Source organism: Peromyscus eremicus, chromosome 8a (assembly GCF_949786415.1).
Source record: "Peromyscus eremicus chromosome 8a, PerEre_H2_v1, whole genome shotgun sequence".
Lineage (NCBI taxonomy): Eukaryota > Metazoa > Chordata > Mammalia > Rodentia > Cricetidae > Peromyscus > Peromyscus eremicus.
Genome location: NC_081423.1, coordinates 19,578,868 through 19,601,811, shown reverse-complemented (window position 1 = coordinate 19,601,811; position 22,944 = coordinate 19,578,868). Strand labels below are relative to the sequence as shown.

The following is a 22,944-nucleotide window of genomic DNA, read 5'->3' as shown; positions in this document are numbered from 1 at the left end:
GCTTGCACACTGGAGCCCCAGGCCCCTCTCCAGTAGCTGGAAGGCATTGTCCCTGTCTGTCTGGTTCTTTAAGTGAGTCTGTGCCCCACACAGAGGTTTCTCAGAGGGGAGAGTGGGAGGGAAAGTGTGCTTTAAGGAACTATCTGGCTGTACCCTGAAGCCACAGCGACTCAGGGCCCCCATCTGAAAGTCAATGTCTGGAATGGAAAGTGTAATATGAATTCTCACTCACGTTATTGAGCACGTTTTCCATTCCAGGTCTCATGCTAAGTGTTTTATATTCACGTTCACATATAATGTTCCCAAGAACCCTATGAGATTGGTACAATTGTCATTACACTCCTTTTTACAGAGAGGGAAGGCAGACTTGGAAAAGAAGGTAATAGGTCTGAGACTACACAGCAGTCAGTGAAGCAGGCGGCCAACAGATGAACCCAGACAGCTGAGTCCGAATTCGGCACCAGGCACCTCTATGCTGGGCCATTTATTCCGTTCCTCTAAAAACCTGGGCTCTGGAGTGCTGTGTATCGGAGCCAAGTCTAGGCTGGCTGCTAGATGCCTGAAGGAAATGATTACTTCTTTTGGATCTTGTTTTTATGTTCCATGAAATGGGAGTGAGGTAGAGTATGCATGCCTAATCTAGAAATTCAAAGTATACCAAACCATCAAACATTTGAGTGCTGACAGGTCATAAGAAGTGGAAAATTCTACCTTTGACCCCAGGAGATGCATCCTGGTCAAAATGCAGGTATAATAAAAATGCCTGCAATTACAGGCTATGTGTATATATGAAACAGGCATATTTCATTATTAGCGTTGGATTCTATCTTCCAGATACCTTGTGTGTGTGTGTGTGTGTGTGTGTGTGTGTGTGTGTGTGTGTGTGTGTGTGTATGCATGCATGCACGTGCACGCACACATGCACATGGTGTGTACCACAGTGCATGTGAGGTCAGTGGATAATTTGTGGAGTTGGTGGCTGGTTCTTTCCTTCCATTTTACCTGGATACCCATGTATGCACTTTACCTGGATACCCAGCTCATGACACTAGGCTTGTGTGGTGAGTGCCCTTATCTGCTGAGCTAATGCAGTGGCCTATCTCTTACTGAGACCCGAGTCTTGATGACTTGTCTGGCTGGTCAGCGAGCTCCATGACTATGCCTGTCTCCGACTCCCAGTTCTGAGGTGACACATAGGCATCATAATGTCTAGCTTTTTACATGGGTTCTGGGACACAGACTCAGGTCCCCACTGCCAAGATACCTTGGTGTGCATATGCAAGTATTATAAAATCCGGAAACACCTGAAATCTGAGATGCTTCTGGTCTCAGGCCATTTCAGAGAGGGCAGTGGCTCTCAACCTGTAGGTTTCACGGGGGGGGGGGGGGGTCACTTAAGACCATTGGAAATACCAGGTATCTACATTAAGATTCCTAACAGTAGCAACATTATAGTTATGATGTAACAATCAAAAATAATCTTATGGTTGGGGTTCATAAAGGGTCCCAGCATTAGGAAGGTTGAGAACCACTGATTTAAGGGATGCTCAGTTTCTACCTGCACTGCCGTTACAGGATCACATTTACCTGCAAGGTACCCCATAGGTGACGCAGCCCTGTAAATAGCAGCAGTGATGACCATGGCTAGGGGCTGGGACAGGGCTGAGTATGCTCAAAAGTTCAGGGATGCATGCATGGGTGGTAGTGGTACTAGAGAGGTAAGTATGAAGGGCAGGATAAGGGAACCTCAAAAATGATCTAGTGGGGACCCCCCCAATCCCAACCCTGTCTGTAATCTGGCCCGTCTACTCTGGTGATCTTGCAAGTACCACCTGGCCTGAAGGGTGGTGAGGTGAGCAAGTACCACTTGGCCCAGGCAGAATCCTCCCCGACTCCAAAAAGTGGTGTGGTGTGCAGGATCTCTTTTAGATCTCTAGGCAGAGCTCAGAAAGCTAAGAGGCATGTCCTGGTGCTTGAAAACACAGTAATTGGGGCTGGAGATGGAGGTTTCTGTCACTTACATGTCCTTGAAAAATAATCACCATTTCCAGTGTCTGCCTAATTAGCCCAATTCAATTCTCTCTCACTGTATTTTGCTCAAATCTATGGGACTTGGGATGCTCCTCGACCTTCTTCCTTCTGTCCTCCAGGCCACCTCATTTCCCCTCTCTGACAGGATCTAGGCTTCTGGCTTTCTCTAAGAGCCTAGGAGCAGTTCCCTCGTCGGAATCCATGGGTCAGAGGGGGCTGGGGAACTGCTAAGACACCTTGCTATTCAAAGTGTGGTCCTTGGACTGCTAGCCTGGGCAGCTCTCGGGAGCTTGTTAAATATATACCATATCAGGTCTGACCCAAGCTCTCGTGAATCAGAACCTAGATTGTAATAAGCTTCTTGGGCACCCGAAGGCTTGGGAAGTACTGCTCTGAGCCACCGAACATATGGCATGAAGTGGTGGAAAAATAATCAGGTGTATTTGATTTCCCCGAATCCTGGAATAGTGGTAAGATTGTTAGGTCATATGGAATGTAGGTAGGCAAAGCACACATGTGATGTGTTTTGAACCTTGTTACAACTCTGCTGGAGAGCATGATGGTTCCCCCTCTCAGGTGGGAGGGCAAGGTAAACGGAGAGCCAGTTCCTAGGGAAGACTAGGCTGGTTTCGGCATCTGTGCTTTGTCGGCAGCGGAGCATGGGTGAGTGCTTTGTATTTGCAAATCTTAGCTCATCTCTCAAACGAGGCTAAGAGCTGCTATCTCTGGCTGATTAAGCGTGCTGTGTGAGCTAATGCACCCCAACGGCTTCCTTAAGGCCTGGCCTTACAGAAGACCAAGAGCAATGCATCCTTAGAAAACTCTGTTTTCCCAAGGCAATATTACAACATGTGTGAAACCCAAATGAAAGCAGCAGGGTGCCCCAGGCTACTGACGGCCAGTCTCACACTACAGTATGTGAGTGGCCGGCCGGCCGGCAAGACAGAAGGCAAAAGGTGGCAATGTGCTAGCTTATCAAGCAGTTCCCGTATGCCAGGTCCTTTTCTAGATGTACTGCACACATGACTGCATGTCTGTTTCTCACAGCCTGTGGGATGATGCGTCCCAGTGTCCATAGAAGGCTGAGGTGAAGTCATTGGTCATCGATATACAGCTGGCACATGGCAAAGCAACAATTCACACATGCTTCTCTGTCATTCCAGAGCCTGAGATGCCTTCTCCCTACACTGAACACATACACAGAGGTCTCAGTGGATCTGTATCCTGAGTTATGTCATTCTCAATCTCTGTCCTGGGACTCTGCTAAATTTAAGGCTTTAGGGACAGACAGCTTTAAAAGCAATCCTTGGGCTTTCTTGTTCCAGGCCCATAGGTGGCACTCTGACACCGTCTGCTAGCAGCCAGGGTGTCCATGAGAAAGCCACCAGGTAGTTCCCCAGAAACTGCCTTTCAAGCCTGTTACTGTACATGTACAGTTCTTTGAGGATGCAGGCACTGTGTTCCCATCACTCAGCCTATGCAGAGAGTGCACAAGATGGGCTGTGGGCTGCCCTGGGCTCTTGGCTTGTCCAGTACATTCAGATGGTACCTGGAAAGCTGGGATCTTGAGTGTCTCATGGGAGAGCACTGAGCCACAGCTTTGCTGATCCCAGAGAGGCACTGAAAGGGGCTTGGCTATTCAGTAACCTCTTCAGGTGAAAGGACTTTGTCTTTGGGACCATATAGCCTTAAGTTTTAATCCTAAGCCTACCGAAGCCTGGATTTCATATCTGTATAATAGGCTTTCTTTGTAGGTTTGCTGGGAGAAAGGGTGAGTCAAATGCCAAGCAGAAAGCACGGCATATGCTCCATACACATTAGTATAGAGACAGTGTAACTTGTTCTGGATTGTGCTGGGTAAGAAGAATAGGGGAAAAGACTGTCTTGGAGGTAGCCTGGATTTCTGGTAGGATGGATGGGAGAACAGGAAGCCTCAATCCTTTTGGTGGGCTTGTCAACTATGAAGGCAGGCTTGGAAGCCCCAGACTATTGAGTCCTCAAGTCTTGCATCCCCTTAGTCCCTGGAATGGCAGCCAGGATACTGGGTTCAAGGGATGCCTTTACTAAAGGACCCTTTACCTCCCTGGGTTGCAGTCTCCCTGTGACTTGCACAGAAAATGCAGAGGTAGTATTTCTTTCTCATCTCAAAACATCCTTGTCAAGATTCCATGGGTCCTCTCTGATGGACCTTAGCCTTAGCCATTGTGCAGAATAGTGATATTGTTGGCTAATGCCACTTATGGTGTGTGTCACGTGTGTTGTAGAGTTATCCAGGCTACTCTGGGTCACATCAGCTGCCTGGAGTCTCTCTCTGAAGCCAGGACAAAGGAAGAGCCTGGGCATGAGTGGTGGGCAGAGCCTCCTGCCTTACCTTGTAGCTGTAGGGGCAGGTGCAGCGGTATTGCTCCACAGGATCCTGGCTGCATGTGCCGTTGTTCTTGCACGGACTAGAGAGGCAGGCGTTGCACTTGGCCACGATGTTAATGTCCACTGGCCCTGGGTAGCAAAACCAGAGTGTGGATGGCGGCGCTCTGAGTAGGCTAACTCACCTCCCTTCCCCTCTGCTCTGGCCCCCTCCCATCTCTAGACCCAGAGGGCAGCTGGCTCTCCTGAGGCTGTACATCCAATCTGGCAAGAGTCCCATTAATTCAACCACTGTCCAGTGAGTACGAATCACAGTGGGACATCACACAGAAGCACTTCTGCAGTCAAATCAATTACTGTAATTAGCCTGATCCGATTTGGGTGCTAATCTGCAAACAGTGCACCATAATTAGAACCCTCCTGCGTGTCTTCTATTCCAGGAAGTTCTGGCTGGGCACAGGCTCTGTTCTGACCTTCTCCTTTTTTTTTTGCCCCTGCCAAGCCCTTTCCAATAGAATAGCCAAGGAGGGATGCCAAGGCCAAAGGCACACACAGAGAGTCCTTCCCGCAAGACCTTAGTGGTAATGATGCCACACAGAAAGATGCTGACAGGAACGCTTTGTCTTTTTCACCCATGGAAGTTTCAAACATCTCCTGTGGGTTTTTTGTTTTGTTTTGTTTTGTCTGTTTTTGTTTGTTTGTTTTGTTTTTGTTTTTTGGTAAGGACTGAAAGGAGGTCATGTTCCCCACATGTAAAAAGGGGCTGTGACTATTGCTGCAGACAGCTTTGAGCATGAGCCGTGATACAGAGGTCCTATTTAATGTCAGAATTTTAACTGACCTGGAGCAAACAGTTCTCAACCTGGAGACGGGCTGAGATTCATTCTGGTGGGTGACCAGTGCTGGGTAGATGAACAGAAGGGTTCCAGGGAGCTCCAGGACCTGTAGGTCCAACTTGGGCTTACATGAGAATGAGAGGAACCATCTGCCCATGCTTGCCTCTGACTGAGGGGGTCCCCAGGGCACAGAGATTTCTCTTGACATACAAGGACAAGCCAGAACCAGCCTACATCCCATGCCTAGGCTATAACTCACACCTGTTTAATGAACACCACGACTGTGGAACCCAGAATGTTATTTGGCACGCAGTGGGGCTCCAACCCGACCTTACACATGCTAGGCAGTGTAACCCATAGACAACCCTGCCCTTGGTTTTCAAAGCTCCTCAGGTGACTCCCGTCCAGACTGAGTGCCACTGTTCCAGGGCTATTTGAGTCCCTCTAGCATCAGATCAGATGTCTCAGAAACAGGAAGCAGAAAGTTAAAATCGCCTTTAAATCAATGGAATGTTTTTCTGTTTTCAGCAGCCACATGGGACACAGCAACATTTTAAAGGGAAAATAAAAAACTGAACATTGAGATGCTAGGAGGTGAGCAGAGGGCACCAACAGACAAATGTTCAATGCAAATGGGAAATAAATTCTGAAATTGAATTCAGGATGCTTCAAATTTAAAGGTGGATAGAATAAAGGAGATGCCCTGACTATAAAGTAAGACAAAACAACCAATTCTCTAAGAAAAAGACACTCGGAGGCTGCTAATGAGAGCCCAAGTTGATTACCGCCTTTTTGGGAAATCAACTCTGCAAATCATTCGAGGATCACATATTTTACGTCAGTCATTTTGAGTCTCTGAATTTTATCTTAGGATATACTATCAAAGAGAGAAATACTTCACGCAATCACCATAAGGGAGAAATCAAACACTGAGGACTTTAAACCAAGAAACAGTTGAGTAGGTTGTAGTAGAAGACAGCAGCCCTGTGGTGGTCAGAAGTTAGAGAAACCTGGGGGGCTCATGGTGTGCTCTTGTGAATTAATTTGGATACAGATGTGGCTCAGTAGACGAGGTTTGTCAAGATAAGCAAGGCTCTTTTGACCCTCAACACCACCAAGTGGGGAAGACTTATCCAACCTCTTTAAGGCTTAGTTGTTACAAATATTAAACATGAAAGTACTATAAATATCTACCCATAGAAATGTTGGGGAATTAATTAAGCTGACATTTAATAAGTAAGAGTTAAATAAAATAATACATAAAAACATGTTTAACTTAGACTCTGCCATGTAAGAATTCAAGAGTGAGCCAGGCGGTGGTGGCACACGCCTTTAATCCCAGCACTTAGGAGGCAGAGCCAGGTGGATCTCTGTGAGTTCAAGGCCAGCCTGGTCTACAGAGCGAGATCCAGGACAGACACCAAAACTACACAGAGAAACCCTGTCTTGAAACCACCCCCCCCCCCAAAGAAAAATTCAGGAGTGGTTTGTTATAAAGAGTCAATAAAAATCACATGTACAAGGACAACCAGATGGCTCAATAGGGTAAAGGTGCTTGGCATTGTGGACCCAAGTTCAGTCCTTGAGGTCCACATGATGGAAGGACATAACCAATTCCCACAAGTAGTGACCTACACACACACGCACACACACACACACACACACACACACACACACACACGAGAGAGAGAGAGAGAGAGAGAGAGAGAGAGAGAGAGAGAGAGAGAGAGAGAGAGAGAGAGAGAGGAGAGAGAGAGAGAGAGAAAGGAGAGAGAGACAGGAACAGAGACACATAGAGAAAGACACACAGAGAGACACAGAGAGTGAATAGTATAATGACAATGCTAATATTACTGGCTGAGGAATGCAAGTTAGAGATGTCCTCAGCCATGGAAAATATACAAAGAAGGAGCCAGTGAGTAGAGTCAGCCCTCTGTGTTCACGGATCTGTCACAGGCAGATTCCACATCCGAAGATTCAACCAACTACAGATCATAAACATCTGGAACAAAACTGTGTCCATACTAATCATGTACCGGTCATAAAGTTCCTAAACAATACAGTATAACAACTTTGTATACAGCATTTACAATGTGTTGTACGTGGAGATAAAGAATACGGTATGCCTATGCTACCTAGGTTATATGCATGGGATAGGCTGTGGTTTTACAAGTCCCATGTGCTTAGATGCTGGAAACACATCGGATCGACCCTGTGAGGGAGAGATGTGGTGGGCAGGCAGCACCTACCTTTGCACTGGAACCGGTGGGTGGGAGTGGTAAGCAGGAGCCTGTCCGCCATGGACTCTGGGCTACTGCATCTGGCAATGCCAGGCTCCTTGTAGCCAGCCTTTACCCACTCTGACAACCAACGCAGACTGCAGTCACAGTGGAGAGGGTTGGTTCCCAGGGCCCTAAAAGGCAGAAGAAGAAGTTAGGCCCTTCCTGGCCTGGCCCACAGGCTCCCGTCTGTGGCTCCCTGAAGACCCAAGGTTTTGAAACTAAATTAGAGGAGTCTGGTATGCAGACTAGAACACTCATCCACAGGCACAATCAAAGCTTCCAGGGTTCATTTCCAGTTCGGTAGATGTTCCATTCCCACCTAAGCGACACCCCTCTTCTGAGGCTCTGTTCTCACTGCTCTGGAAAATTCTGTCCTTCACTCTACTCCAATCCTGGCTCTCCGGGGAAGCATTCTGGACCTCTGACCCCCTTCTCATGTGGCTCTCAGGCACAGGGTCTGTTAGAAGACATGCCCTTCAAAGAAGGTTCTGAGACCCAGGTTTAGGAAGCAGCTTCAAGCAGGTGAGATTGAAGATACGGGGCCAGAGTTGAACGCAAACTTCTCCAAAGTGATTGGGAAGAAAAAATCATGACTCTCTCTCTCACACACACAGAAGCCTATTCTTTAGCATTTCTATTTTTGATTTATAGAATACATACATGTCACTGTTGTAGCCTATGCACACAACATGAAAATAATTAAAATACATACAGAGGAGGAATTCAATCTTGTAAACTTACCAACAGAGATAGGTACCCAGAAGACAATGCTACCTGAGAGCACCAGCTAGGGAAGAGAGGCCTGGCCCAGGAGTCAGGGAAACTGAGCTCTACTCTGGAGTCTCACTGGCTTCATGGGTGACTTTCAGGTCGTCACCTATTATTGATGGTCTCAGTTTCCTTGAGCAGAGTAAGGATGGACTACAGAACGGCTGAGCACATGCCTGTTGGAGTCAAGGCAGACGCGGAGCTGGACTGCCGTTCTGCTACTGGCTGGCTGTGCAGCCTCAGGATGAATTTTTTAACTTCCCTAAGTCTCAATGTCCTCACATAGAAGGGAATAAGGTGCCCTTATCTTAAGATAAGATTTCTTATCTTATGCTATAAGAAATACAGGGGATAATTCACCGAATGTGTTTAGGGTATGGGAAGGGTTCAAACTTTCACATTGTTTGACAGGATTGATGATGCCTTTGAAGGCTTCTGAAACAAGACATTGTATACAGGTGGGATACAGTAGCTCAAAAACAAGCTCCTGGTGGCCTTCTGAATGTCAGGTTTCCTATTTGCAGGTCCAACCAATGATGAGTCCAAAATAATTTTTAAAAGTTCCATCTATAACAAACACATATAAACCTGGACTTCAGTTGGGTCCTTATTCCACAACCAACATAGTATAACCATTATTTACAAAGTGTTTACACTGTAGTAGGCATCTTAGATGGTCCAGAGACTATTTCAAGTACCCAGGAGGATGTGGGGCATGCTCTGCATATGCTACTTCACTGTACACAAGTGACTTTAGCATCTGCGGGTTCTCGGGGCTCCTGGAGCCAGTCCCCTGTGCATATGGAGGGACATCTGCCTGACACAAGGGACGAATACAAAGTGATGACACTGGCTGTCGCCGACACCATTTTCGGCTTTTAGTCAACGCACATTGAGAAAGAGGCTACTTACAGGTGGGAAAGGGAAGTCAGGTCATTGAAGGAGCCTTCAGGAACACTGGAAATGTCATTGCCATGGAGGGTTCTGAGGCAGAAGGCACAGGTTAGTAAGTGACCCCATTGAGCCCAACACACTCACCCAGCCCAGCCACACTTCTGTGGTTCCCAGAGCCCCACAGCTAGTGATATGAGGTGCCACAGCCCTTGCGGGGCCATGGCCATTGCTGTCTACAGCAGCCGCAGCAGGGGTGGAGGGGCTGAGGGCTTGGGGAGGAAGAGGATGTACTTTCCAACTCTATGAACCTGGGTGAGAATCAGAAGCCAGCTCCTTTTGGTGGTAGAACACGGGTGGGATAAAGTACTTTTCTGGCCTCAGTTTTTACACCTGAAGCCGAGAAGGCCACATCTACCTAACCTCAGAGAGGAGGTTTTGTGTCTGATACGCTGTGGCTAATGCCATCTATTCTGGAACCAGGTTGCTTGCTTTCAGACTGTCTCTCTGCCACTGGCCAGCTGTAGGGCCTTGGGCAAAATGGCTTACTCTCTCTCGAGCCTCCGTTTCTAAATGTCAAATGAGAATGGCCACAGTCAGACTGTCCTGTGAGGCTCTGGTGCATATGTTAGACTATGCAGAAAGAATCTAGCACTTTCTAAGTGCTGACTGATGAATGACAGGGACAATGGGAACAAGGATATGGGGGAGAGAAGATGGTGGGAGGTTAAACCAAAACTGAAAATGCATGAGAAAGTCATAAGGAAACCTCATATTTACTTACTTAAAAAAATAGGAGTTAGAATGGAGGTACCCTGTGTGGGTGGCTAATGCTGCTCCCAGATGCCACTGACTGGTAAGTCCCACTCCCAGTGCTATGATGGGCTAGCTGCCTCCCCTAAGGACCCTAAAATAATACAGGTATCTGCAAGTGTGGCTCATTGCCCATCAGAATTAGGGAGAAGACCTTATTGCTGAAGATACCACATGCTCTGGTCTCAGGGCATAGAGAAATCACGTTGGAACTGAGCTGGAGGCTTCCTTCCCAGTGACTCTGTCACAGAGCCAGGCGGTGCCATGCAGGCTGCTGGGAGAGAATTGTGACCTTGTGTTCTATAGGACTGACTGGCCAGGCCACATGTGCCCACTGTTGAAATAGTCAGTCAGTTCTGGGCAGGGGAAAGCAGGTAACTGACCACTCTCTACTTAGAACTGAGGCTTGGTCCACATTGGAATTCAAGTCTGGTACTACCTGGCCAAAATCCTGTGTCAGAAGAGGTCATGGGGGAAACTTGCTACTTTTTTTTTTAAAGTGGACATAATGTTCCCATTAAAGTGCCTTCTAGATAACTATGCTTATAGCTTAGTTTAGTGCAGCTGTTAGAGCTGGTCAGAGAAACTTCTTTTTGTAGGGGCCAGTGGTAACTGCAGAGATATAACTGCTCAAGTGCTGAGAGGAAATGACTGTTGAGGGCTCAGGCACAAATGGGCATCAATCTGACCCTCTCTAAGACTTAGGGAAAACTGAAGGAGAGAGAAGAAAATTCCTAAGAACTGAAGGAAGTGGGGGGGGGAGTGGTGTGGGAGGTTGACTTTTGGACAGGATGTAATCGATGCATTCTTGACTTCAAAGCAGCTATGATTACTTGTATAAGATCTACACAATACTGACTGAACCCATCAACATTCTGTCTAGATGGGTAAGGAGGGGTCATGGGGATCCCCCCCTCCCTGGTGATCTATAAGTTGCTGGGAGAGGGAGAAACATTTTCTACAGTAGTATAGCCACTGGAAAAGTATTCATGTTCCTAAAAAAACAAACAGACAAACAAACGAAACAAACAAAAACAAAAACAAAAAACTCCTCAGCTTTAGGGGCCGGAGAGATGGCTCAGTGGTTAAGAGCATTGATTGCTCTTCTAGAGAAACCAGGTTTGATTCCTAGCACCCACATGGTGGCTCACAACTGTCCATAACTCACACGTGGTGCATAGACATACAGGCAGGCAAAACGCCAATTCACATAAAATAAATAAATAAAAATTTTCAAGTATTAAACAAAAAAAAACAACCCTCATTAGGGGGTTTAGGGTTTAGGGTTAGGGATCTGCCCCTGTCAGTAATTCCAAGGAAACTCACTGTATCACACAAACAAACAATAAAAGTACCATGAAATTAGAATAGGGACTAGTTGATGAGGAAGAAGAAGAAGGTGATCCATGAGAGTGGTAAGGAGATAAGAGAGGAAAATGGGGCATGAATATGATTAAAACATGTTATACACATGCAATGTCATAATGAAAACTATTATTATGTGTGATTAATATATGCTAATAAAGATGTGAAAATTCAGATTTATGAGTCTGATCTACATCTTTGGGGTCCGGGGTGGGCCCTGAGATTCTGAAGGCTCCCAGTTGCACTGATGCTGTTGGTTCTGGGACCACTATTCACAGGGAAAGGGCTAGGGGTTTCTCCTATTGCTTATGGCAAGGGCTTAGTTCCCTTCTCCTGTAGAATACCCAGGGCCTTGTACGTGCTGAGTAGGCATACTTCCTCTGGGCCACGCTCTAGACCAGAGGTTCTCAACCCATGGGTCGTGACCCCTTGACACACCTCTATCTCCAAAAGTATTTAGCTATGATTCATCACAATGGCAAAACTACAGTTAGGAAGTAGCAACGGAATCATTTTATGGCTGGAGGTCACCACAACATGAGGGACTGTATCAAAGGGTCGCAGCCTTAGGAAGGTTGAGAACCACTGTTCTCAGTTTGCTAAAGACAAATTGTCAGATGCAGATGATGGAATCATTAGAGCAGTGTGACACCTACCTGCCTCTCCTTATACCTGGGCCGTCTGAACCTTAGGACCTCTGAACCTTGGGACCTCTGAATGCCCAGGTGATCACAGTTTGCATAGACATGGCGGGACCTATCTGAGTTCTTGCCCGTGGGCAATCAGTGTCACAAATACTAGTGTGATTGTGTAACCTCAGTAAACTCACACTCTTTTGTTTTTGTTTTTGTTTTTCAAGACAGGGTTTTTCTCTGTATCCCTGGTTGTCTTGGGACTTGCTTTGTAGACCAGGCTGGCCTTGAACTTGGAGATCTGCCTGCCTCTGACTCACAGTCTTATGTATCGTGCTTTGTCATGCTGGCAGCAGGAACAGCCTCATGGTCACCTCTGACCTGCTCTCATCCCCCACCCTGTTGCTCTGGCTCCCCTTTCTCTCCCGAAGCACAGGAAGGGACTGTCCCTGGAGTTCCCATGTGGACTGTGGCTCCAATCCATCAAAGAGACCTACAGTCATCGTTCAGCTTCTTAGTGACATTTTGCCCCTCATGAAGATTACACTCCCTTTTCGGACGACACTGAAGACCCAACATCACACCCAAAGTCTACTGGGACTTTGGCCCAGGCCACTGTCTGACCCCTGGGTTCACTGTCTCTCCTAAACACCATTCGTTACCCCTCTGAGGCTGCTGAGTACTCTACTGCCTACTCTACCACCCTTGTCCACTGAAGAGGCATAAGCTTCAGCTATCCGGCCCTCCTGAATCTTCGAGTTTTGTGTAGCTCCTGCCTACACACACACGTCCACAGTTTTGAACACCGTCTCTCCATTATCCGTTCATTCCAGCCCAGGTGCACTCACACCTTCAGAGGGACGGTAGGAGCTCCCCTTTAGGGCCAAGGAGGGACATCCCTGGGGCTCCCTCTGGAACTCAGACTTACAAAGGAGGTTTCATTTTGCCGGCTGCTAAGCCACTCAAGAGAAACCTCCCAGCCTGTGAGGACGCTCCACAGGTCAGACTGAGGAGATGAACGTGCCCCACCCATGAGGGAAACCCATGCATGAAAGAGGGCTGAGGGGCGAGACAGCTGTACTCATCTCTGGCATGCCTTTCCCTAGTCCCAGAGCTACCGTCTACCCTGAACTTTTCAGTTGTTTGAAGGATATATCCTCCCCCGCCAAGGTAGTTGAGTTGGTCTACTCTCCATTGGTCAGGAAGGGCCTATTATAATAGTATGTATTTAATAAGTCAGCCAGCTGTGAGGGTTGAGGGAGAGGTACAGAGCCCTTAAGGCCTCAGATGCTCTAGGACCCAGTGCATGGTCACTTTGTTCCTGTGTACTCCACTTTGTTCTTGGATTTATTTTAAGGCCAGTCCTCTCAAGGCAATGCTCACATAAATTAGAACCCTGCAATTATATTTTCCAACAATTTTAAGGCAGTAGTGAGACCCATGACTCCATTTCTGGACTGGAGGCAAGATATAGTGAACACTGGCAGTGTGGTCTCAAGTCCTCTATCCTACTTCACCTTTTTTTAATAACCTAAAAAATATTTTCATATCATATATTTTGATCAGGTTTTTTATTTCTCCCAACTCATCCCAGATCCTCCCACCTCCCTACCCAGCCAACTCCACCCCCACTCCCCAAATCACAACCCTTTAATTCCAATGAGAAGTTTCCTGGGTAAGGGTTGAAAACATGTCAATTTCCAATCCACAATGCTCAATCTTTGAGTATGAAATGCATGAGACTAAAGACAGGTATCAGCTGGGCTGGGAGCGAGGTAGAAAGACCTCTGGTTAGGAGCCCAGAGACAGGAGCTAAGCTTTGGTTCTGTATATACTAATGGCGAGTCGGCCATACCCTTCTGCTTCTAACATGAAATCTGCCTGGCAGTCACACCTGTAAGTTCCTCCTGTAAGCCTCTCCACACATTTGTCCTTTCAAAAACAACAACAACAATTCTTTTACTTTTGTGTGTGTGTGTGTGTGTGTGTGTGTGTGTGTGTGTGTGTGCATGTGAGTGCTCATAGAGAACAGAAGAGGGGGTTGGAGGCTCTGGAGCTACAGTTACAGGCTACTGTGAATCACTTAATGTAGGTACTGGGAACTGAGCTCTAGTACTCTGGAAGAGCACCAAGTGCTCTTACTCCCTGAGTCAACACTCCAGCCTCCATATTTGCCCTTGATCTTAAGGTGTCTATACAGGGTAGTCACATTGCCATCCCCTAGAATGTTCCTCACTCCCTTCTCTACTTAAGTGAGCCTCATTGGCTTCATCTCAGCCTTAGAAACAGAAGGACTGACTTGGAAAGAAAACAGTCTTGAGTTCAAATCCCAACTGCATTATCTTAGGCAAATCACTTACTCTTACTCAGCCTCAGTTTACTCCTAAGTGAGATGGGTATAATAGAGGCATGCTTCTAAAAGGCTGAAGAATATGACAATGTCACAGAAGCCCTTATCCTTTGGGCAGTGAACAGTGAAGGCTTAACACACACCAATGGTGACATCCAGAAAGGGTTCTTCTGTCAGAGAACCTGGATGCAGTGATGCCTTCACTGTGGCTTGCGGCTCTTCTCTCAGGTGTCACCTGAGTTGCCCATGCCTCTCAGCCTGACAATGTCCCCTCTTAGAGGACGGCAATGGTGTCTCCCTTACAGTCTGTGCCCACCTCCCAGGCCAGCACTGCAGCTTGTCCACTGAGGGCATTAGGGAAGAGACTGGTCAAGAACAAGTCCCTCCACTTTTCTGTCTCTGTCTCCAAAGTGACAAGTGAAGACAGGAGTGTCTCTAAGACCTCCTCGTTGCTGCGAAGTTCCTGCTAATTTTTTTTCTTTTTAAAAGATTTATTTATTTATTATTGTGTGTACAGTGCACTGAGATTAAAAGGCGTGCACCCTCTGGCCAGAGACTCACAATCCTAGACGGACCCATCGTGTTCATTTTTGGTTTTGTTTTCAAGGAGTGAGCCTGCACCATGGCCTGGAGGCTGCCAACACTACCTTGCAGCTCACCCCCAGCATTTGCCAAGCTGTCAGAGGTGGGCCAGCTCTCTGGTGAGGCAGAGAGGTCCCTCTTGGGAAGGTAACCAAACAAAGAGCATCTGGAGCCCTTAATGGGGACGTTGTAGGAGGGCTCCACACTGTCCTTAGCTCCTCATGGGTATCAAGAGTGCAGTGTTACTTCGTGGATGAGAAGGATGATGAATGTCTCAGTCTCTCCCTCTGTACACACTGGAGCAGCCCTCTCTGTCCTAACTGATTCCAGGTGCCACTATGTGGGACTGCGGAGTGACATTTAGGACCACACATACATAAAGCATGTGACTCTGTGTGGGGCAAAGATCCCTAAGAGTGCACAGATCCCCAAAGAAGGACAAGAATGCCCACAAGAATGTTCTCACTAGCTGTTTCACATCACAAGGGAAGTAGAGAAAATAGTTTTTTCCTCACACAATGTTTTATACTTGGATTCCTGACTACTTTCCTGTCTTGTTCTCTGAAATGTACTCGAATGCACTCACTAGCACACACACACACACACACACACACACAAAGAGAAACAGACAGTTAAGTAGATCCGGATACATAAACACACTACCTACAGACACACACAGAGACAGACGTAGACAAACAGATACACACACACACACACACACACACAAACACACATGTGCTTGCACGTATGTATGCACATCGTTACAGATAATTTGCAATTATTGAAGGCCCTTGGTTTAAACCATCTCCTTGGGACATCTTCTGGGAAACCAGAGAAAGAAGAAGAGATGCCTGCTTCTGTCTCAGGTTGAGGGCCAACACCCGAGGTGTCCTCTGACCTCCACATGTGTACCTACACTCACACACATGAACTCAACACAACACATACTAAAAAAACAAGTAAAACCGCCTCCTCTTTGCCCAGCTCCCTAAACTGCCACCACGTAGCAGTCTCCTTTCCTGCTCAATCAGTATGAGAAGCCAGCCACCAGCCATTCTTCCTCTCGTTCCCTTTAGTCTCTGCTCACTGGTGTCAATGTTTACAAGATATAATTAAGTTCCCTTTCCCACGCAATAGCTAAAGAGTCAGCCTGTTCCCACGCTGTGTCTAGTTTTCATCTCTATCTCTTTAATAACTGTGTTTCATTGACTAGTTGTGCCATAATCTCTTTATACATTTCCCCATTGTGGTCCTGGTCGGTAATATTTAAAATTTAGGTTAAAAATAACAACACAACAAAGACTCAGATTTATAGAGCCTTTCCCTCATTTGGGGTTTTTCTATAGTGTAAATTCCTACATGTGCAATTACCAGAAGAAAGGATACAAATATCATAAAAATGTAGCCCATAAACGCTGTTATTTTTCCTGAATTGGTCCTTATGCAGAAAATGGCTGCTCCCCACTGAGGCACTTGGTTGGAGTGAGAAGCTCTGAGATCGGTTTTATCCCCAAGACCCATTGTTTCTAGGATGACCATGGTAAAGCCTGCTGACTGTTAACTCAAGAAGCAAGCTCCCTGGTGCTGAATGGAGGCATGTGTTCCTGGGACCTCATGATGGCAGTGGGGGAGGGGTAGGACACACAAGGAGCTGTGGAACGGGAAATCCCTGGCATGCCGTGATGCTCACATCGTCACCCCAGTTAACAGACAGACAGAAGGGGAAAACCTATTTCTCCCCCTCTCAGAATCTTTGATTTATCTCCATCAGAACGACTCCAAGTCTTGAACTCATACACGGAGATTCACTTAAAACTGGCAGGTCTGTCTCCTGCCATCCAAACCACCCAGCATTAGACTGACTGGAGGGCAGGCTGGGGGCTGGGATGGACAGGGGCCAGCACGCAGTGGAAGGGGCAGCTGGTCTGGCTTTGGGCCGGGTGAATGAGACCTATCCACTACTGCATTCAGCTGGAAATAAGGAAATGGTCTCGCTGATGTTTCCATTCCCGAACTCCCTGGAGAGAGTGGGTAATAAATAAGTGACAATAACAGATTGCACACTGTCACTATGGGCACTTCTCTGCCCCCAGAGAATTGATTTTTAATAACAGTGCAGATGACATGTGGCGGGAGTTGTCGCTGACATGGGTGTTTTGCAGGTCTTAATAAATCACACCAGTCCAGAGCCTCTGGAATGGACCAGGTTGCTGGGTACTGTTTGTTGATGGCACTGAGGCAGGAGGCTGGACTCAGCACACTAGGCCAGTTACTTCATCAGCCAGGCCTCAGTTTCCCCATCTCTAAAATGGGTATCATCCTCTCATGCTCACAGCACTATTGTAAAGGATCAGGAGAAGTAATGGCCCGGCCTGACCTTTTCAAATATGGGGGTTACTCTTACAATAATGACGAACTAGAAAAATATAGGTGAGAAGTTTAAGAGGAGGATGACATCTCTACCATCATGAGGAGATCCCTTAAAGGTGATCACGGAAAAAGCCACAACATCTTCCTTTATCAATAAGATAGTGCAAGGTAGAAAGGTATACAAGTTGGACCTGGAGTTGGGGCAGCACAGTGTCCCCCTGCTCCAGCAGCTCCCACTGAGACCAGAACAACAAGTGAATCCTTGTTCCACAGTCACAGTGGCCAGAGTGTGGTATGCGCTCTCGACGCTGCATCTCATTCAATTCTAAGATTCAGAGAGGCAATTTCCATCATCATCCGATTTTCATGGGCCGGAAGACAGATACACTGGGGGAGCGGGGGGAAGGGGCAGAGAGCCACGCCTGGGAACCGGAAGGGGTTCTGGAGCTGTCCTCAACTCTGGGGAAGGACAGGACCAGGCAGGCATGAGGTGTAGGAGTGAGGAGGCTGTAGTCTGTGCAAACCTGTCTGCAGAAATGCAGGGGAAGAGCTCAGGTATGGCCAGGACGCTTGATTTCCCAAGAGAAGGCAGACATCAGGATTTGCTGGTTATACTTAAATGCTGGCAACTTGCTAAAACCTTGACTTTGTTTTGGAGACAGGATCTTGTTAAGTAGTCCAGGCTAGACTCAAAGTCACTAAATAGTCTAGGCTAGGTTTGAACTCATGTTCTTCCTGCCTCAGCCTCCTTAGGACTGGGATTACACCTGTGTGTCCTCGCACCCAGACCTGAAACTTTTGTTTTTTTGTAAAAGATACTTGTAAGTCAACCTTCTGAGCTTGGATGGCGCCTGGCCTTCCAGCCTGTCATCTCTGGTCCTTGCAGAGGATGCCGCACCACCCTTCTGAAGCCGTAGTGAGCACCTGGGAGCAGCCTGCTCATCACAGTGTGGCCCCATGCCCCACTCTGTGCTTGTGAGAGGGAGGACACATTAGCCTAATTCCCTAATCACAGGGTGGGGTGACCTACTGGATACACAGTCAAGTGCAGACTGGAGGGGGTGAGTGATTAGCTAAAGGTTTATGAGTGGCAGTGTGCTGAGCCTCAGGAATGGCTGATTCATAAGGTTCATTCTCTTTACCCTACGGAGTAAATAAGGGTGGCTGGGGGGCCGTGAATGGGCTTTGCCCAAGGACAGTAGGGAAGGTGAGAGCTCATGCTATTATCCAGTACCATGTAAGGTGACCCAAGGCCCCGTGACTCACAGCACTCGGAGTGACCGCAGCCCATTGAAGGCATGGACAGGGATGCATCTCAGCCGGTTGTAGCTCAGGATCCTGTGGAAAGAGAAATGTGAGCCCACTGACTGCTCCTGTTCTTGTGGGTACACTGTTTACACTGTGGATCCGTCAAAGCAAATGTCTCCTCCAATTTTCCTGGTTTAATATATCGACAAAGGGACCGTAATACAGAGGGAAGAGAAACCTCCTACCACTCCAGGAAGCTCCTAAGCGGGTCCCCCCACCCCAATGTTCCACAGCAGACTGGCTCTCTAATCAGCTTTCCTACCAGCCCCCTCCACTGTCAAATGGTGTGTGCTTACAACGTGCAGAGCTAATGGGAAATAAATGGGTCTGAGCAAAATATAATTGTGTAGGAAACCCTCCACTGGGAAAGAACATGCATGCATCCCAGAAGGCATTCCAAAGACAGCCTTCTTCAGAGGTAATTAGCTTACAGTTCCTCCATCTGCCAGGCCCCTACCTCTCCTTTTTGCATCTTCTGATGACTAAAATCTGCCTTTGACTAGGGCAGCCAAGGCCCCAAGGACCAAGAGAGCAAGGCACCCAGGGACTGAGGGGCTACAAGACTGGGTGGCCATGCCCATGAACGTTAAACACGAGATGCCACCGTACTCACAGCGTGGAGAGGTGGGACATGTTGCTGAAGGTGTAATTGGTCAGCATGCCGATGCTGTTGTTGCTCAGGTCACTAGAAAAGGAAAACAGAAAAGCCATGAGTTACTGTTAGCCGTACCTGAGGGAGCCCACAACCTACTATTACATGAGTATACCACCTATCAATCAGTCCATTCACTACCTCACATGCACCCATTCATCCACCGATCCATTCATTCATCTGTCCATTCACCCACTCACCTATTATTCCCTCACACATGTGATTATCCATCTAGCTGCATACTCACTCATCTCCATTTGTCCATCTGTATGTCTACCCATTCTCATATTTATCCACTCACTTTCTCACTTTCCAGCTATCCCGCTACCACCCACCCATCGATCCAAATGTTAATTTTCCCACTCAGATTGTCCTTGCCCACCCATCATCCATTTATAAACTCATTCATGATTAAATCATTCAATTACATGCCTATTCATCCATTTCATTCTAACAAAATCTAATACACAAGAAAATAATTTCTACCTATTCTGGTATGTTTCTTCCTCTGATCAGTTCTTCTTTTCTTTTCCTTCCTTCCTTCCTTCCTTCCTTCCTTCCTTCCTTCCTTCCTCCCTCCCTCCCTCCCTCCCTTCCTTCTTCCCTCCCTCCCTCCCTCCTTCCCTCCCTCTCTTCCTTCCTTCCTTCCTTTCTTTTTTTTTTTTTTTTATTGAGACAGGATTTCTTTGTGTAGCCCTGGCTGTCCTGGAATCTGTAGACCAGGCTGGCCTAGAACTCAAAGATTCACCTGTCTCTGCCCCCTGAGGTCTGGGATTAAAGGCAACTACCACCATTGCCTGGCTAAAAAATTGTGTAGCCCAGGCTGGCCTCGAACTCATGATCTTCCTGCTTCCATCTCCTTCAGAAATCCTACTGGCGTGCACCAGCACAACTGGCCCCCTGGTCAACTCTTATCACCAGCCCTCTTTCTGTCATTTATTTACCCCATCTGATCCATCTCTTGGGAGGAACAATGCTGGTGAGAGAAGAGATCTCTATCCACTACAGCCTCCTGGCTTTTCCTTAGAGACAAATTCCCAGAACAGCAGGGTGATTATTAGCTGTACAATGGAATCACCCAAGGAGCTTTTGAATCTTCTGAAGCCAGGGTTCCCTGCCTGTATACTCTGGTGAAAATGCTTGTCCGTGGGCGTGGCAACAGTATGAAATGACAGCATGAACAGCTCCTCCTGGGCAGTTCCCCACAGCAGAAGTCCATGACCACTGCTACAGAACAGTGGTTCTCAACTGGGAGCACTTTTGTTCCACCATGACATGTCCAGACACTGTTCTGGCTGACTCTATTGGGAAGTATTACTGGCTTCTAATAGAGGCCAAGGTCATTGCCTCGTTTCTCATGATAATCCCGACAATTCTCCTAACCAATAATGATCTGGCCTCAGATGTCCATAGCTCTGAGTTTGAGAAATGTTCATACGGATATTGGGGACCAAACGGAGGCTTTCTGGAACTTTTCATTAGTGGGCCCCTGATATGCACTGTGAAAGAGCCCTGCTTGTCTCTTGTGGCCTGGCTCCTTCCCCTCTCAAGCAGACATGGGCATCCATCAATTACCACTAGCCCAAGGAATAACTTTACCCCTCTAGGTCCCACCAAGGCAAAGCAGTGACACTATTGAGGGAAACAGCTCATGGATCTCTCCCACGCCCAGGTTCTCCAGTTCCCATTCAAGGGTTTTCAGGCTCTTGGAGGCCTGAAGCTTGTAGCATTATTGAAGGCCCTTGGTTTAAACCATCTCCTTGGGACATCCTCTGGGAAACCAGAGAAGGAAGAAGGGATGCCTGCTTCTGCTCCTGGCAGATCTAAGTGCAGCCACAGTTTGCAAGAAACTGGAATTCCAGAAAGCTCAGGCATTCAGCTTGGGGCCTGGACGGTCAGAGGCAAGCCAATGGGAAGGTAGTTCAGAGCCCACAATGATACGCTTTGACTATTCCCACCCACGGGCCTCGCTGGGCAAATCCTCCAACGTCAGCCTGGTCCGTTTCCTCCCAGCTGTTTCTCCCTGCGCCATGCAGGCATGCAGGTTGAGAACTGCTGCATCTGTCATAGCAAGCACTGTCCTCTCTTACTCCCCACAGCCATGTCCCACGCCATTTCAGGAAGGAGAAACAAATGCCTGCCACGTGGCAGGCCCCTTACATAAGCGTCAGCTGTCGAAGGGAGGACAACTCCTTGGGCACCGCTGTTAAGTGGTTTCCTTCTAGGTACCTGAAAGAGAGGTGCAGAGTTATAACACTGGGAAGGAGACTGCACGCTAGTCCCATCCTCTGAGAAGCGTCCCCCCCCCATGAGTTACCTCTTCATACCCCCACCCCTCCAACATCTGTCATCATCGTATAACTGTGAGATCACGCAGTCGGTGATATTCTTCTCCACTAGACTGATAAGTTTCACGATGGCAGAGTTCTTGCTAAAATTGCCCTCCACTGTATCTTAGCAGGGCTCTTTACACTGCCGATCCACACAAGGTATTCAGTGCAAATCTGTTTAATATTAGTAAATGAAGCAGTCACCTGATGCTGACTTGTCACAGTGTCTGAGTAGCAGCCACGCACAGGTGAGCAGCCACTTCCTCGAGGTTACCCAGAAACAAATAGTTGATCTAGATTCTAACCTGTGGGTTAGTGGTTCTCAACCTGTGAGTCGTGACTCCTTTGGGGTCACGTATCTGATATCCTGAACATCAGATATTCACATTATGATTCATAACAGTAGCAAAATCACAGTTACGAAGTAGCAACGAAAATAACTATGGTTGTGGGGATCACAGCAACCTGAGGAACTGTATTGAAGGGCTGAAGTGTGAGGAAGGTTGAGAACCACTGATCTAGAATTTGAACCCGGGTCTCCCTGACAACTCCACATGGCTTTTACTTAACTCCTGGGAGGGTAGTTGGGGAACTGAGCCATCATTTGTCTTAAGAACTCAAATTTGAATTGAGGGAGACAAGGAATGTGAGGTGATACTCAGGGACAGTCTCCTAGAGCCTCCAGGGAATTAACTGGGGAGAGCTGAAGAGCAGTAATCACAAAACAGACCCTGAACAGCTGGGGGAAAAGCCACACCCAGGGCAGAAGCATCGGCAGGGGGCGCTGTGGGAAACCTTCCTCCCTTGGTGATCGGTGCTCGGCACGCCCACGGAAGAGAAGGGAGACACCATGTTAAAGAGATGCTTGGTGGACTGGCAGTTTTTGGAAGAGGTGGGTTGTCTTGGTTTTTCATGTCACTTTTTGTGTGTTGGGATTTGTACATCAGGAGTTAGATCACTGGTTGATTTTTTTTTTTTAAATGCAGGTAATCTTTCTTCTAGATATAAAGTCATAGACTAATCCCAACACAGTAACCGTGGATGACTTCAGTGCCCCACTCCCACCAACAGACAGTCCATCTGGACAAAAACAGTAAACAAAGAAACAACAGAATTAAATGACATCACAGATCAAAAGGACGGAACAGACGTTTACAAACTGTGCCACCCAAACGCTGTAGAATACATATTCCTTTTCAGTAATCCAAGGAATTTCCCCTAAAACTGAGCACATTTTAGGACATAAAGCAAGTCTCAGCAAGTACTGGACAACTGAAATAACTTCTTTTATTCTGTTGGACCACAGTGGAATAAAGTTAGACAACAAGAAATAGAAACCAGAGAAAATTTGCAAACTCATGGATATTAAA

General features: G+C 47.3%; 1 protein-coding gene across 1 annotated transcript in view; it reads right to left on the bottom strand.

The window, feature by feature from the left end:
* LOC131916537 (slit homolog 3 protein-like) overlaps positions 1-22,944 on the bottom strand; it is a 562,664-nt gene that overhangs the window by 39,745 nt on the left and 499,975 nt on the right. The window contains exons 12-17 of the mRNA XM_059269895.1: positions 21,405-21,473; positions 19,206-19,277; positions 18,551-18,622; positions 9,194-9,265; positions 7,481-7,644; positions 4,403-4,527 (exon numbers count right to left, since the gene is read on the bottom strand). Coding sequence (XP_059125878.1) covers positions 4,403-4,527; positions 7,481-7,644; positions 9,194-9,265; positions 18,551-18,622; positions 19,206-19,277; positions 21,405-21,473 — 574 coding nt within the window. The remainder of the gene's footprint in view (positions 1-4,402; positions 4,528-7,480; positions 7,645-9,193; positions 9,266-18,550; positions 18,623-19,205; positions 19,278-21,404; positions 21,474-22,944) is intronic.